This window comes from Seriola aureovittata, chromosome 18 (assembly GCF_021018895.1).
Source record: "Seriola aureovittata isolate HTS-2021-v1 ecotype China chromosome 18, ASM2101889v1, whole genome shotgun sequence".
NCBI lineage: Eukaryota > Metazoa > Chordata > Actinopteri > Carangiformes > Carangidae > Seriola > Seriola aureovittata.
Window position 1 is genome coordinate 1,666,754 of NC_079381.1, and position 16,781 is coordinate 1,683,534.

Sequence of the window (16,781 nt, forward strand, 5' to 3'; positions counted from 1 at the left end):
CACATACGTTTAAAGCTCCAGCTGTTTTACTAAATTCATGGGGTCCAAAACCTGGGAGCCCACTCTTCTTGTGGGCACAAACCTGATGGTGCTTCTGGCTCAGCTCCAGGGATCCTATATACAGATGTTGATTGACTAACGAGCGGTTTTTGAGTTGTCAGAGCTCTGTTGCAGTCGATGTGCACAGCTGTAAAGTCTGTTTCACCAGTACGCTCTTATGGCCTGCACAGGTGTCAGCAAGAGAACAATGATAAATCACCTAAAGTATGTAGTGTGCACTGTATCGCTTTAGTTCCTAACTAAAGAGCCAAACTGAGATCCAAAAGTCAAAACATTAAACATTTTAAACTCCTTTAAGTCCGTGTGCAACCAGCTGTCACACTGAAGTGATGCTGATTCTTGCTGTTATTTTCCCTCAGGAGACCATGGAAACAACAAGCACCTTCAAGCAGCAGAAGTTCCAGCTGGTGCGGAGCGGCTTCAACCCCTCAACTATCTCTGACCCCCTCTATGTGTTGGACTACCAGCAGAGGAACTACATCCCTCTGACGGACAGTATCTACCAGAGCATCCTCGCTGGAGAACGCAAGTTATAGACCTCACACGTCTGGGTATGATGAGAAACAGTGCACAAAGAGGGATGTGAATGAGCTCTGCCGACTGCAGTGTTTTATATTTAATGGAGCCACGAGCCTACAATCAGGTTGAATGAAAATACATCATCACCTTAGTTGACTGTATACACATGAACAGTAATGTCCCTATGAGTTGTTATTGTTAAATAATATATAAAGTATAATATATAGACATAATAAGTGACAAATTAAAGGAAAAACCTGAAAAATGAGGAGAATCAGGATGAAAATGTTTCTATCCACAGGTCACATCCCCCTGGTTCCCTCCACTAACAGCCAGTGGGATTTTAACATTGTCTCTTGGATTATTAGAGAAAATAAACAACAGTTAATGATCCTGACAGGTTTAGTTCAGCAGGATCATCTTCACTAATGAACTCCACTTCATGATGTTTGAAGCCTCAATACAATCAGCAGAAACAAAGAGCTAATGTTAGACTATAAACCAACTACACCAGTCACATGACTTCAACACCACAGTCACATGACTTCAACACCACGATCACATGACTTCAACACCACGGTCACATGACTTCACCACCACAGTCACATGACTTCAACACCAGGGTCACATGACTTCACCACCACGGTCACATGACTTCACCACCACGGTCACATGACTTCAACACCACGGTCACATGACTTCAGCCTCACCACCACTAAACTTCAGCTTGTAGTTTGATTCAGCTCTGACCTCTTCTTCCAAAGCCTTTCCTCTGACGGAGTTAGAGACAGTTTGTATAAACACAACGAGGCTGTAAAGGTGGACTGGAGAGTAGATCAGTTTTCATGTTCAACGTGATGATGTTTAACGTCCCCGACAACCTCTGTAGTCTCATTTAGACACTTGTTAGCAACCGAGACGTAAAGGCTAAAAGAAATCAGGACTGGGGTGTTAACCACAGACCTGAGTTCAGTCGTCTCACCAAAAACACATTCAAAAACTCCAGAGACTTCCAGACCAGGAACAGAGGAGCTAAAATGCAACTAATTTCCTGGTTTTCTGCTCATTCCTGCAGAACTCTGTTGTTTCATGAGGATGAAAATGATGTGAATCATATGCTGTGACCTTCACAGTCACCAGATTTCAGTCCAGTCGAACTATAGGAGATTTTAGCGTAATGTGTTAGACAGCGCTCTCCAGCACCAGGAAAACACCACATGAGGGAATGTCTTTAGGAAGAATGGTTTTCATCCTCCAGTAGAGTGCAGAGACACCTTACTGAGACATTATATGTTAGTTTGCCCTTTAATTTGTCACCTGTAAATATAATATATATAATATTCACAGGGTTAAAAACCCTTAAACCTGACCAAATAACATGAAAGCCATCTTCTTGTGAATGACAAGAAGTGAATGACAATAATAAATGAAGGAGGTTGTCAGAGGTGAAAAACTCCTGAAAATGGCCAAATATCATGAAAGCGTCCCTGAATGTTCACTAACTGAAACATTAAGATAAGCTATAAAGTAAGACATGACTTTCATGTTGTTTCATCAATTTTGAGGATTTGTCTTATAACTTTAAAGGCCCTTAAACTGTGCAGATAATCATTAAAATACCTCAGTCTATTGCACTACACCAATCTGTCCGTTAATTGTTCCCTTAAAAATCCCATTAAAGTGCCTTCATTGCATCAGTTAATTGCTAATGGATAAATTCACTTTCAGCTCAAAAACAGAATAAATGTTTTTGCTCAAACTGATTCAAATTTCCACAAATTTATCCTCAGATTTTCACTTTTCACTGATTTCACATCAGGTTTTAATACACGATTCAGCAAATTCATAAAAATCGTTAAATCATATTATCCATTTATGAAATAAAATAATCATATATAGTCTTAACTGTGAGGCAGTTTGAGTGTGATAGCCCAGAAGTGCCCAGATATTTGGCCATATGACACATTCTTCCTGTGTATGTGTTTTTAATGCTGTGAAATGATTTATTTACTTTTTCTTTTACTTTACTTTCTTTTTATTCTTTTTTTTTTTCCTCCTGAGTTTTAATGTGTGCTGCTAAATTTCTTCACGGACACTAACAGGTCAGATCTCTGTTTCCTGTTCAACCCTAAAGGTCTTTATTTGCTTCCTCACAGTCGATGCAGGATCAGGGGAGAGCTGGGATTTGAACCATCAGCCACAATAAGCTCTGCTCGTGTATTTACATGATTTATTTCAGATATCAAGAGTTTATGTCAGTGTATTACCACACTTCTATGACTTTACCTCAGATTAGAGCTTTCACTTGAAATATTTTAGCAGGTAAACACATTTAACAGTGACTGAGACATGTAGATGTAACTATTGTTTTTGTCTGGGCTACAGTTGTTGTAAATATTAATATTCAGAAGGTTAAATTCTGTTTTATTTGTGATCCGAATATGAAGAAGATGAACTGCCTACAAGTTAAAGGGTGATTTATTGAAATGGAACTTTTATTTTGAAGTTTTTAGGCATAAGGATATACACTTGTGTTGTGAAGCCCACAGTGTCACAGCCATATGTGTCCGGTACAGTGAAACGTTTGGGGCATTTTTAGCTTATTAACAAATGTTAATTAACATCTTCACCTTTTAGCCCGGTTTAGCAAAGGCTGCTAACTGAACTCTATCCACAAACATTTCATGCATTCTGGTGCAAATCTGGGAACTATGGAGATTTTGAGCAGTTTCCTTAATCAATAGACAGACTTGTTAACAATCAATAGTTGGTGTATTGTTAACAACCTATGAAACACTGTGGACTTTTACTGTTATAAACCCTTTTTCTAACCACTGATGTGACCTATGTTCACTGCAGAATCAGTACAGACCAGAAAAAGAAACACCAAGTTACATTGTCTCTAATCAGAGGGTCTGTAGCCTAAATAACCTGTAACGTGGTGGAATAAACATGAAGCAGGTTCCCTCAGTCCCACCCACAGCAGATGCCCCAGTGAGCACAGAAAGCCACACAGCCCCTGAGGAGGTGCGTTCGTTTTGTAATATGTCAGAAAACACCTTTTAACTCCATCTCATCTTAACAGTAAAAGGAAACAATGTCTTTTGCCTTGTTAGTTAATATACTTTTAATCCATTGAATTATTAATGCCAGTTAATAGATAAATGATTAATCACTGACAACCCTACTGGCAACCGAACAATGCGTCCTTTGAACATCTGTATAGGACACAGAGGGATTCATCCTCTAGATGAGACAGGAACATCTGTGATCTTAAAGGTCGGCCTGTTTGATCTAACATCAGTGGTGAGCCTTCTCTCTACCTGGAGAACTAAAGCTAGTTAGTTTGATTTCAATCAAAGACAATCAGCCTGTTACATGTAATAGAAAAAACTGACTGTGTGTAATAGTGTAACTAACAATGAGACAAATTTTGTTGTATGATATTGTTTCAAACACATAATAAAACATAAATACCAACAGATTCAGACCAGTCACCATGACTGCTTGAACAGTGAGATGAGCAGCAGATCCCTGAGCTGTGCAGGTGATGATGATGATGATGATGATGATGATGATGATTAATTATTATCTCCTCTCTGTAAATAGTGGTGGATGTTTGTCAGAATCTCATCTCTGTCAGTTCTTCACACTGTAAATTATTAGATCATAAAACTGATCAGATATTTGCTGAAAGATGATCACAAACCGCAGACATGACACATTCACACCTGATGACAGGAAGTTACAAACAAATAAATAAGAACAAATACTGAAGTCAGTAATGATGCTAACAGTCACACACATCTTGTTATTGTCGTGTTGTTGCGACACTGAAGCTGAAACCAGCTGTCGCTGCAGCCATTTTTTAAAATCAATTTTCTTGTCAGGATAATGGAGTCGTTTTCTTATTAAAACATCACGACAACATATTTATATCATGTCAGCATGTGCAGATGCTGACGTCTTTGCTTGTTTAGTGTCTGATTTGAGCTGATAATGTCAAATAACAAAACCATGTTCGCTAAAATGAATTATTACTGTAAAAAGTGCGTCATTGTGCACAGAAAACGTAGAGATTTCAAAACTGCATTCGCTAAAAGAGACATCACAACATATGGGATTAGAAAACATAAGAAAAAATGAATATAGTATATAATGAACATGTTATTACAATAAAATAACTTTGTCATCAGACAATGATAAGGTTCATAGGTCATGATCTCAGGGATTAAATACATTAAATTACTGAATGTGGCAGCTCGTGGCATCCATACAAACCCGATCTCCATCTGACTTTTTCATCACCAGCCACAGAATTATCATATTGTTAAAACAACACCAGCAGAACAAAGTGCCACATAACTTGTGATTCCTCCAGCCAGCCAGTTTGTGAATCAGAGCCACCATCCAGCTCCAGCTTCTGACAGCCTGCACAGGTCCTATCATCCCCGACTGAACCAGGACCAGTTCCCGCCATCCTTCACCTTTGACCAAACTGAGCCAGAAACAAAAACTTGAATATTTCTGACTTTCACTTTTACTTAAAGGAGCTATTTGTAAGTTTGGCCACTGCTACATGGCAAACATTAGCATTACCAGCTGTTAACTTACCACCAAGAGCTTCAGCCATCGCTGCATTTACAAGACAAGAGGTTATAATCCATCTTTTGAGCAGCTACTTTTTCAGGCCAGAATGGAGGCTACAGCGACTCGGTATCAGAAAGTGACAAGACAGTCCTGCGGGACGGGGGCTAGCTGGTTAGCATGCTAACTTCAGTAGAAGAAAAGAGAACTTAGCATGATGCAGATTCCATATAATGTATAATAATAATAAGACCAGTAATATTATTTAAAATACAATTATAGGACAGGTAATAGCATTAATAATAAGACTAATAATAGCAACAAAAAGACACATAATAATAAAATTAATACTAATTCATTAATTAATTAGAGGGCGAGGAGGAGACAGGAACTCTGCATCATGGGAAGTCCCCCGGCGGTCTATGCCTATAGCAACATAACTAACAAGCAGAGTGTTCTGTTGGGATAATAGGGAACCGTGAGCTCTTTAAGATATGATGCTGTCTGACCATTAATGTCTTTGTAGGTGAGGAGGATTTTACAGGGAGTTGATGCTAACACAGGGGAGATGGGATATCTTCTCTACTTCCTGTCAGTACTGAAGCTGCAGTACTTTGAATCAGCTGGAGAGTCTTTAGAGGCTTATTTATTCATCCTGAAAATAAAAAATTGTAATAAACTAAGTAACAAAAGCATGAACTAGTTTTTCTGCTTCTTTTAGAGACAGGATGTGTCTGATTTTTGCCGTGTTATGTAGGTGAAAAAAAAACACATTGTAATTCTTTCTATGTGGAGTTAAAAGACATGTCCTGAACATAGATCTGAGGTGTTTGGGGCCAAGTACAATAACTTCAGTTTTGTCTGAATGTAATAGCAGGAAATTGCAGTTCATCCAGTGTGTATGTTTGATTATTACTGAAGGAGGCAGAGGAATAACCAAACTGAGCAGAGAGAGCAGGAGAGAGGGAGGGAGGGAGAGAGAGAGAGAAGTCATCTGTAACTGCTAAGCTAAAGTAGCTAGCAGAAGTAAACAACTGCGGGATTAGCAAGAGAGATGCTAAAATAAAGAGAGAGCTAATAGTGCTTGAGCACAACTACAGTAAGTTTAAATGAAGAAAATGGCAAAATGAACTGTAGAGGCAGAACAACAAAACACCAGCAACTTGAAATGACACTACGCTTACTGCAGCACATGTGCTGCTACTGCTAACGTTAGCTATAGATAGATACATACTTTATTTATCCCCTAGGGGAAACTCATGATTCATGCTGTGTAGCAAAAGCAAAACTTACAAATTGCTCCTTTTAATAGATATTTTTTTTTACTATTTGATTCCTTATTTTTTGGAATTGATGTTTACGTTTGAAGTGAGACTCAGGTGTGTCGTCCTTGGCTTACTACAATCTCATCATGTACCCAGGCTTTCAATGTGTTACTCTGCCTGATGTCAGATCAGCAGTTTGAAGAAATACTGAGAGATAAACATAAGTTATTTTTTGCTAATGATCTGTTTTTTGTTTTTTTTTATGTCCCCCTCTTTGCTGTGACTGTTCTTGTGTTTAGTCTCTTTCGTCCGAGCTATAATCCTCAGCTAAATGTCGACTGCTTCTCCTCTAATTGGTTTTGCGTGTGTTACTTTCTCCATGATCGTTAAGAATTTCAGAATAAGCTATTTTTTGGCAAATAATATCACTGATTAACAGGTTCAGAAGTGTAAATGATATTTCTTCTGGTAACCAGTGTCACACTAAGTAGAATGTGTGTTCAGATTTTGTGCACTTGTTTTATTTTTTTTGTTATTATTTTTCATGCACTCTCCTTTAACATGGTCTCTTGTTATTTTTCTCCACTGTCCTTCAACCTCCAGCAGTGTTGGCATTCACAGCCATGGTGTACAGAAATGCTAGAAGAAATAAATATTGCTTCATTCAGTACATTAGCTGTGTTGACTTCATTTCAAACATTATTATTAGTTATACTGTACATTTAAATATTATTTTTTAAAGCACCTATTACAGTAGCCCTGTGAACTCCGGTGAATTCACTGCAGCTTAACAAAACAAATGCTAATAGACAGAAACAAGCAAGTTCAGAAAACATCTTCATCAATTTGACAACATGGAACACGCCTCGAGTAGCACAGACTGTTTCCGGGGGACGCAAAAAAGAGATGAACCGAGCTGGGACGCACTCGTTGTTCAATGCTTTGTGGGATTTGAAGTGAAATCACTGAACAACAAGTGCGTCCCAGCGAGGTCCATCACTTGTTTGTGTCCCCTGGGAACCCTGTGGTCTGAGGTATTGAAATACAGCCTGCTGTCAAATTGTGAAACACAAATCTGTTTTCACTTTTTGTATATTTCTCTAGTCTTTCTTTTCTTTTCTTTTTTTTTTTTTTTTGGAACTGAGAAGGAGGGAAATTTGTCTTTGGTGAAGCTTCACACAAATCAGACATCTGAAAAGTGACAAGGAGCCACAACTACTCTGATTTTATATAATAGAGTAAAAGTCAATACAATACATTTCATAACTTTAATATATTTATTATTTCTTATTACTAATAACTTTTATTTTAACCAGTGACTGGCTGGAAAAAAATGAAGGGAAACACAATTATTGAGAAGCATAAATTGGAAATACTCAAATACAAGTACCTTAGATTTGTACTTGAGTAAATGTTTTTTTTTTTTGTACATATAAGCAGCATTATTGTTGTAGCAAGTTTAGTTGGAGCTCATAACTTAATTTACTATTGCAATAGTTTATTTTATTGCATAACAATACTTTGCATTTTCTATACTAATTTTAAGATTCTTAATTTAAAGTAACTGCAGCTGCCTGATTCAGTACTTCAGGTAACTTACGTATTTAGTTACTTCACACCAATGGCATTTACAGCTATATTTGTAATGTGTTATATGTATAAATTATATTATTCTAAATATGTGCATAACCACTTACAACACATTGATACTAGAATACTGATACTATAATATATTTCTAATTAAATTAGTCAGTAAAGTGTAATTTTATGGTTCAAACAGCAGATGGCACCAGCACGTTTTGAACAGTTAAGAAGTAGAGAGAGAGAGAGAGAGAGAGAGAGAGAGAGAGAGAGAGAGAGAGTTATAGTGGCTGAGCTGCAATGACAACCAATAACCTGTCACACACAGAGTGGAGATGAGGGGACGGCAGCCATTTAAATCACTCGGACATGTTTTATGTTGTAGATGCAGGGGATGAAAAAAATCTTATTCCCACGTCGTCACATTTTTACAGCTGCTGCATTAATGATTTAAATTTAATACTTATTTGTATCTGATCTGAACTTCCATGATTGGATCTCCTGTATATTTAGATGTTTAAAACTAGGATGACAGGTGCACTCTGTAGACCTTGTGGACTGGTTTTCATTATTGATCTGTTAGATATTTAGACTGTGAAGGCTTCAGATCTGATGTCACTTTAAGAATCTTTTCATTTTTATTAGTATTGGATTGTACACAGTCTGGGAGAACTATCTCTAACTTTGTAACTTCTATTCTAGCAAAATAAACCTTCATGGTGCAAAATCAGACAAAGAAAATTAAGAAGATGTAAAAGTTTCTATGAAACACCATGTTGTTGATCCAACATGGAAACGCCTGGCTCTGATTGGTTTAATCAGAGCCAGGCATTTCCCATCATACACTGAAGTTTTGCTGTCCATGGAGAGCAACTGCAGCCACCTTCATCTCCTGAGCTTATTGTTGCCTGACGTTAGAGGAAGTTGGAGTCGAGCCAGTGATTGAGTCTGCATGAGCCTGGAGCCTGGAGCCTGGAGCCTGGAGCCTGGAGCCTGGAGCCTGGAGCCTGGAGCCTGATTTGACTCATGAAAGTAGTAAAATTAACTACATTAATGAAGGCTTCATTCCATTACATGTCATATTATACATAAACAACAAATATTGCTTTGTGACCGACAGGCACATTTATAATGGATGCTGCTCTTGTATGATTAATTCCACCTGTTCTCTTCCTGCTTTGTCAAAATGTGTGCTATGAAAAGAGTCAGTTAATGTCAGTGTAAGTCTTTTGTCAGACATGATGACCCTGATTAAGGTCTAACAACCAAAATATTAGCCTCACTATCAGGTGAGTGAGCAGCCATTTTTTTTCCATCAATCACGTTTATTTGGAGGCAAAATATGCAGCTAATTTTGTCCCATAGCAACAGATGTAACAATAATTGCTAATTTTACCACATAAGAAATATAAGTTATTTTTTTGGAAGCCTTTCATGGTCTTATAATATAGTTGCCTGTTCATCGCAACCAATGAAATAAATACATTTAGTCTATTCTGCCTGAAGGCAGGTTCTATGTTCTACAAAAAAAAACAGAACTCAATAACTGTTCTTTATAACTGACCTTCATAACTTTAACTGAACATTATAACCTTCATGAAGGAGGATTTCCTGCAGGACTGTTGTATTAAACTGCATCATTTTAACTGGATGTTCCTAATAAACTGACAACTGAGTGTATATTAGTAATTATCAGTTGTATGCACAGACTGCAAAGAGCCTGACTGGAACTAATTGGTTGCTTTCTATGTGCTCCTCACCTGTGAACTGATTCACCTGGCAGCCTAAAGATGCTCTTTGATTTCATAATTGTATCATAATAATAAAACATATTTTACCCCTCCCCTTTTAAAATGTAACAACGTAACACGTTTACTCAGAGACATTTTAACTGACTTCCATTGTACTTTTATCTGAGAACATGTTCACACAGTGATTTTACTTCTACTGCAGTAAAAGGTCTTTTCAGTAGTTTGTCCGTCTATCCCATTCTCGTAGATATGATCTCTCAGTAACACCTCGACAGAACTTCTTCATATTTAGCATTCACTAGGACACAAGGATGAAGTGATAAGGTTTTCAGTGGTCATAGGTCAAAGGTCAAAGTCGTGGTGACCTAAAAAAAAAACAGATTTGGCCATAACTCACAAATTCATCCACTAATTATGACACAATTTAACTCAAATGTCTTTAAGGATTAAAATGAGGTGAATTTTTATCTAAAAGGTCAAAAGTCAACATCACTGTGACATCATAAAGTTCTGCAAAAACACTTCTTGTTATTATTCAACACTGTATCTCAGGAAGGAGAGACTGGGAACATGTTTGGTTGGTGGAGGAAACAACGAGGAGGAGGTGACTCTAGTTTTCTATTGTCCTTTGTATAATAATTTCAGAAAGTGGTTATTCAGTAAATCCTTTTTTTGGAAGACCCTGAAACAATGTATTGTACAGATAGTTTGGGGAGTAAAGTCACTCATTTAAAAGCTTAAAATGAGTGAGTCTTTATTTGTGTAACCAGCGGTGGACTGGTCTGAGAACAGCGTGTGTGAAGCATCTTCAGGACGTCCTGCAGCTCCTCCTCACACTGAACACTGACTAATGAAAAAACGCCGTCAGGAGCTCTTCTTGACATTTGAACATCCACATGAGCACCATCAATATTGACATCCATAATGTTTACTGTGATTCAAAGTTCAGCCGCTGATCTCAACACTGCATGCTCCAGCTGGAAGGATAAATGCTGGTTGTGCTGCCGTGTGTGTCGGCTGACAACAAGCAGCAGTGTGTACAGGTATCCAGAGAAATGTTTTCCACGCTGCCCGGCCTACACCCACAGGGGGGAGTCACCCTCTGTGTGCTGAACTGTTGGTCAATACTGTTCTGTGTGTTAATGAGCTGCACACCAGGCTGAAGTCACACTGACAGTGCTGCATTGAAGAGAGGCTCAGTTTGAACACTGTGCTGAAAAGTCTCTTTCTGTAAAACTGATGCTGCGTTGTGTAGCGCATGCTGAAATTAAAGGGTCAGTTCACCCATAAAAACAGATTTTCTTTCCGTGCAGTGTTTTATTATCCAGGTTTTGAGAGAACGGACTGAATGACTGAATTTTAAAAAAAATGCAATTTTTATGATTTATATGTCTTAATTTCAACTCAAAAATCATTGAGGGTAAAGTCCTTGTTTACAATGATGTCAAGCAGATAAAAATTCCAGTTAAATAGGACATCAATTAGTCGACTCGTGGCGTACCACATGGACTTAGTCCTAACCACATCAGCCATGGGTATGAATCTGACCCTTGGCCCTTTGCTGCATGTCATCCCCTCTCGCGCGCTCTCTCTCTCTCTCTCTCTCCCTGACTTTCCTGTATATCTCTCACTCTACTATCAAAAATAAAGGCAAAAATGCCCAAAAATATAACTTTGAAAAAAAAAAAAAGGAGCACATCAAATTAAGATAAAGATATAAATACAATTAATGAATAATGTAATGACAACAATCAAATAAAAGCAGGTACAAACAGAAGTTAAAAGGCCAGAGAGTAAGAATCTGAAATGACCTGGAGAAAGCAACAAATTCATTGTTAAAGCGTTAAAATAAAAGGGATCTGTGATTGTGATCTCCATGTGTGTGAAGTCTATGGATGAAGGTTATACGTCTCATTCACCTGTAAATGTTCGATTTAATCCAATCACAACAATGCATAACATCTTATCACACACATATATAGTATATAGTGTAGTTTACTACATTGTGCATCTGCTCAGAACCTCTGAGTGTGCACACAAATATTTTCACCTGCATGCTGTTTGTGATGGTAACGCGCTTGTTTTGTGTTTGGTAATGTATCTGTTCAGAGATAAGACTCACTGCTTTAGCTTTTAACAGCTACTGAGCAAAGGCAGTCATGACAATCAAAGAGATACAGATACAGCACTTCATATATTTATGTTTTGATTAATAACTTATTCTGTGTCTTGGGAATTAAAGTATGGAATTAAATAAAAAAGACTATCTATCTATCTATCTATCTATCTATCTATCTATCTATCTATCTATCTATCTATCTATCTATCTATCTATCTATCTATCTATCTATCTATCTATCTATCTATCTATCTATCTATCTATCTATCTATCTATCTATCTATGTCCCCCTCGAGTGTGTGAAGTCTTTCATATAATATTTTTGAATATATTTCAAACTTTGAGTTAATTAATCTAAAAACATTTACTCTGAAATGTTGATGTTAATGCTGTTAATGTTCATGTTGTTGTCCACAGATCTGTGATCAGTGAGATATCCTGGTTTTCCTGCAGTATCTAAACATAACACACGTTTGTCGATCACAGGACAAAACTTGAAGTAAAGTCATCCCAGTTCTTCCGTACAGTTTGTTGCTCATTATTCTCGCTGCAGCTCAGCAGTCACCTTGTGGAGAGTGATCCTCGTTCAGACGGGGACAGCAGGTGGAGTCCACTCGTCCTCGGTGAAAGTCACACTACCCTGTTAACTTAAAGGCCACAGTTATGGTCAAAACAAATATAATATTGATTATATATAAACTCCATCACACCACCATGCATTCAGTAACAGTTGTCGTTGATCCAGCTGCACAGGTGAAATGAAAACTTTACTCTCAAAATATTCCACGTGTGTTTTGTGGGAGGAGGTTCTGCTCAGTGGCCCTGAGAGCTCAACGTAATGCAACTTCAGAAAACACATGCAAACAGACAAAACACAAACAACTTCAGAGAACATCTTCGTCCGTTTGAAAACACATGAGCTGCAAATACGACCAAATACACATTCACGCTGCAAGTAGCACAGACGACAAAGGTAGTGTTTCCAGGGGACAATAAAAAGTGATGAACCCGGCAGGGACGCACATGTTTAGTGCTTTTGACTTCAAAAATTACAAAGCATTGAACAACAAGTGTGTCTTAGTCAGGAAAAACACCTGTGTTGCGTGTGCATGATGGGTTGTCACTGACCTGCTAGGGCTCACACACTTGTGTGTGTTCACACCGGCGGGTTTGCCTTGGATAATGGCCATTAGCAGGTTACTCCAATGTTGGATTTCTTTTCATTATTAATTCATTTCTGATTTATTTTTGACAGAAAATGTCAGTAAAATGTCTCATTCTCCACATGCAGCTGCTACAATGGTTAAAAAATATATTTATATGTTTTCATGTCCGTGCCATATTCAGATTCAGACTAGACATAGAAACTGTAGTGGAATGTGTCCGTTTTTTCTGGTATGATGTCACTATGACATCAACAGGTCTTTTCTCTTTCTGTTTTTGCTGAGAGTTAACCTCTAGATCAAGTGAGGCAACTGTGAGGTGTGAGACGCACATGTCACACAGTGTGTCCACTCTAACCCATTAACATGGGCGCCAAAATGAAAACCAAGACCTTCTGCAGCCGCCACGCAGCCGCCATGCAGCCGCCACGCAGCCGCCATGCAGCCGCCACGCAGTCACTGTTTTCCTGGTCTGAGTATTCACAGAGGGTAAAGGACTTTGTTGACACCCCTGATTCTCAGCCAGTCTCCCAGCCTTTTCCAGTGTCTCCTGAATCAGCTAGCCTCCAGTCTGTATCAGTGGGCTAGCCTGCTAGCTCTGGCCTACGACTGATCAGTCTGTGATTGGGTTTCAGTTGATTTTGTTATATTGAAACAATAATTTACTAATTAATTAACACAATGTTCAACTGATTAACTACCAGAAAACAGACTTACAAAATGTATTTATTTATACATTTTTACAACATGTTAAAGCTCCCAATAAGCAGATAAAGTTCAAGAAAACTTTCAATTTCATTAAAAAAATGAAACTCAAACATTTCATTTAAATTTAGACAATATTTAGGAACAACATGATTAAATGTGCCTCTAAATATTTATTAAGCTACAGATCAAGGATATTAAGTGAAATATATCACAACATGTGTGAAGTACAGTATCTCAACATAACACACGTTTGTCGATCACAGGACAAAACTTGAAGTAAAGTCATCCCAGTTCTTCCGTACAGTTTGTTGCTCATTATTCTCGCTGCAGCTCAGCAGTCACCTTGTGGAGAGTGATCCTCGTTCAGACGGGGACAGCAGGTGGAGTCCACTCGTCCTCGGTGAAAGTCACACTACCCTGTTAACTTAAAGGCCACAGTTATGGTCAAAACAAATATAATATTGATTATATATAAACTCCATCACACCACCATGCATTCAGTAACAGTTGTCGTTGATCCAGCTGCACAGGTGAAATGAAAACTTTACTCTCAAAATATTCCACGTGTGTTTTGTGGGAGGAGGTTCTGCTCAGTGGCCCTGAGAGCTCAACGTAATGCAACTTCAGAAAACACATGCAAACAGACAAAACACAAACAACTTCAGAGAACATCTTCGTCCGTTTGAAAACACATGAGCTGCAAATACGACCAAATACACATTCACGCTGCAAGTAGCACAGACGACAAAGGTAGTGTTTCCAGGGGACAATAAAAAGTGATGAACCCGGCAGGGACGCACATGTTTAGTGCTTTTGACTTCAAAAATTACAAAGCATTGAACAACAAGTGTGTCTTAGTCAGGAAAAACACCTGTGTTGCGTGTGCATGATGGGTTGTCACTGACCTGCTAGGGCTCACACACTTGTGTGTGTTCACACCGGCGGGTTTGCCTTGGATAATGGCCATTAGCAGGTTACTCCAATGTTGGATTTCTTTTCATTATTAATTCATTTCTGATTTATTTTTGACAGAAAATGTCAGTAAAATGTCTCATTCTCCACATGCAGCTGCTACAATGGTTAAAAAATATATTTATATGTTTTCATGTCCGTGCCATATTCAGATTCAGACTAGACATAGAAACTGTAGTGGAATGTGTCCGTTTTTTCTGGTATGATGTCACTATGACATCAACAGGTCTTTTCTCTTTCTGTTTTTGCTGAGAGTTAACCTCTAGATCAAGTGAAGCAACTGTGAGGTGTGAGACGCACATGTTACACAGTGTGTCCACTCTAACCCATTAACATGGGCGCCAAAATGAAAACCAAGACCTTCTGCAGCCGCCACGCAGCCGCCATGCAGCCGCCACGCAGCCGCCACGCAGCCGCCACGCAGTCACTGTTTTCCTGGTCTGAGTATTCACAGAGGGTAAAGGACTTTGTTGACACCCCTGATTCTCAGCCAGTCTCCCAGCCTTTTCCAGTGTCTCCTGAATCAGCTAGCCTCCAGTCTGTATCAGTGGGCTAGCCTGCTAGCTCTGGCCTACGACTGATCAGTCTGTGATTGGGTTTCAGTTGATTTTGTTATATTGAAACAATAATTTACTAATTAATTAACACAATGTTCAACTGATTAACTACCAGAAAACAGACTTACAAAATGTATTTATTTATACATTTTTACAACATGTTAAAGCTCCCAATAAGCAGATAAAGTTCAAGAAAACTTTCAATTTCATTAAAAAAATGAAACTCAAACATTTCATTTAAATTTAGACAATATTTAGGAACAACATGATTAAATGTGCCTCTAAATATTTATTAAGCTACAGATCAAGGATATTAAGTGAAATATATCACAACATGTGTGAAGTACAGTATCTCAACAAACACACAGGTTGTGCTCAGCAAGAGTGGATGGCAAGGTGGTGAAGCCAACATCTCCCATGATCCCACACTTCTTCACGACTTCACCAAACTACATCTTTTATATTGTGATTAAGAGACCCCAGAGCTGCAGAAATGACAGGCTGTGTGTAAGGTGAGAACCCTCCGACCGGTGTGGGTGACTCTGCAGGAGTCCATCTGTCGACCTGTTGATTTAGACGTGAGCACAACAGAAATAACCCAGGAGGTCAAACCCAGAGGCAACTTCTCGTCTTACTGAGAGGACAGAGCAGCTAGAGAGCGGGAAGACACAGAGGACAGGATTCCTCATGATGATAATAATAATAATAATAATAGATATCCAGGATTACACTAGCTAGTTTTCTACTTGTGTCTTCTTCTTCTTGTTAAATATGCCTCAGATCTGGACAAAGTCCGCAGCTTCATTACTGGAGTCACAGTTCAGATCCTCCTGGTCAAATATGACTCCAATACAAGTGACAGTTGTTCTGTCAGATTATTAAATTAAAGTACTGGAGCAGATGATTTTGAAAATATTCATAACTTTTTTTCCCCCTGTCAACACATTGTTGTATTGTTCCACATTTAAAGAACCTAATGACTCTGAAACAACATGCTCACTGACTGACTGACTGACTGACTGACTGACTGACTGGCAGACTGTAGACCCTCTGGAATAAAGCTAATAGAAAATAATACAAAGATGACAGAAATGAACATAAAAACACAACTACTACAACATGTCTGTTTAAACGTTGATGTGGAATTAAACAAACGTTTCCTCGACATGGTTTCTCCAGTTGGTCGTGGTAAACACAGCAAACATTTCAAACTAAATGAACACTTCTCTGCATTTAAGTCACATAACATCAAAAAACATCGCAGACTATTCTCTGAATACAATGGCTGCTGTGGTGAATGCAATCTTCCCAACAATTACCAGTTGCTGGAAATCCATCGTCATGTTTAAATAGGAATGATATCACAGGAAGGGAAAACCCTGTTTTAGCCACATAACACCACTCAATGGAAACACAGAACATTCACAACTGTGATTTCTCAACTTCTCAAAAATTGCTTCTATTTTGCACAAAACTGTGATGGAAACACTTGTACTGAT

At 38.4% G+C, this 16,781-nt stretch overlaps 1 protein-coding gene across 1 annotated transcript in view; it reads left to right on the forward strand.

The window, feature by feature from the left end:
* The window catches only part of slc27a6 (solute carrier family 27 member 6), a 30,738-nt gene extending 23,637 nt beyond the window's left edge, over positions 1–7,101 (forward strand). Inside the window, exon 10 of the mRNA XM_056403743.1 lies at positions 420–7,101. Within this exon, the coding sequence (XP_056259718.1) occupies positions 420–596 (177 nt within the window). The 3' untranslated portion in view covers positions 597–7,101. The remainder of the gene's footprint in view (positions 1–419) is intronic.
* Positions 7,102–16,781: the final 9,680 nt, after the last annotated feature.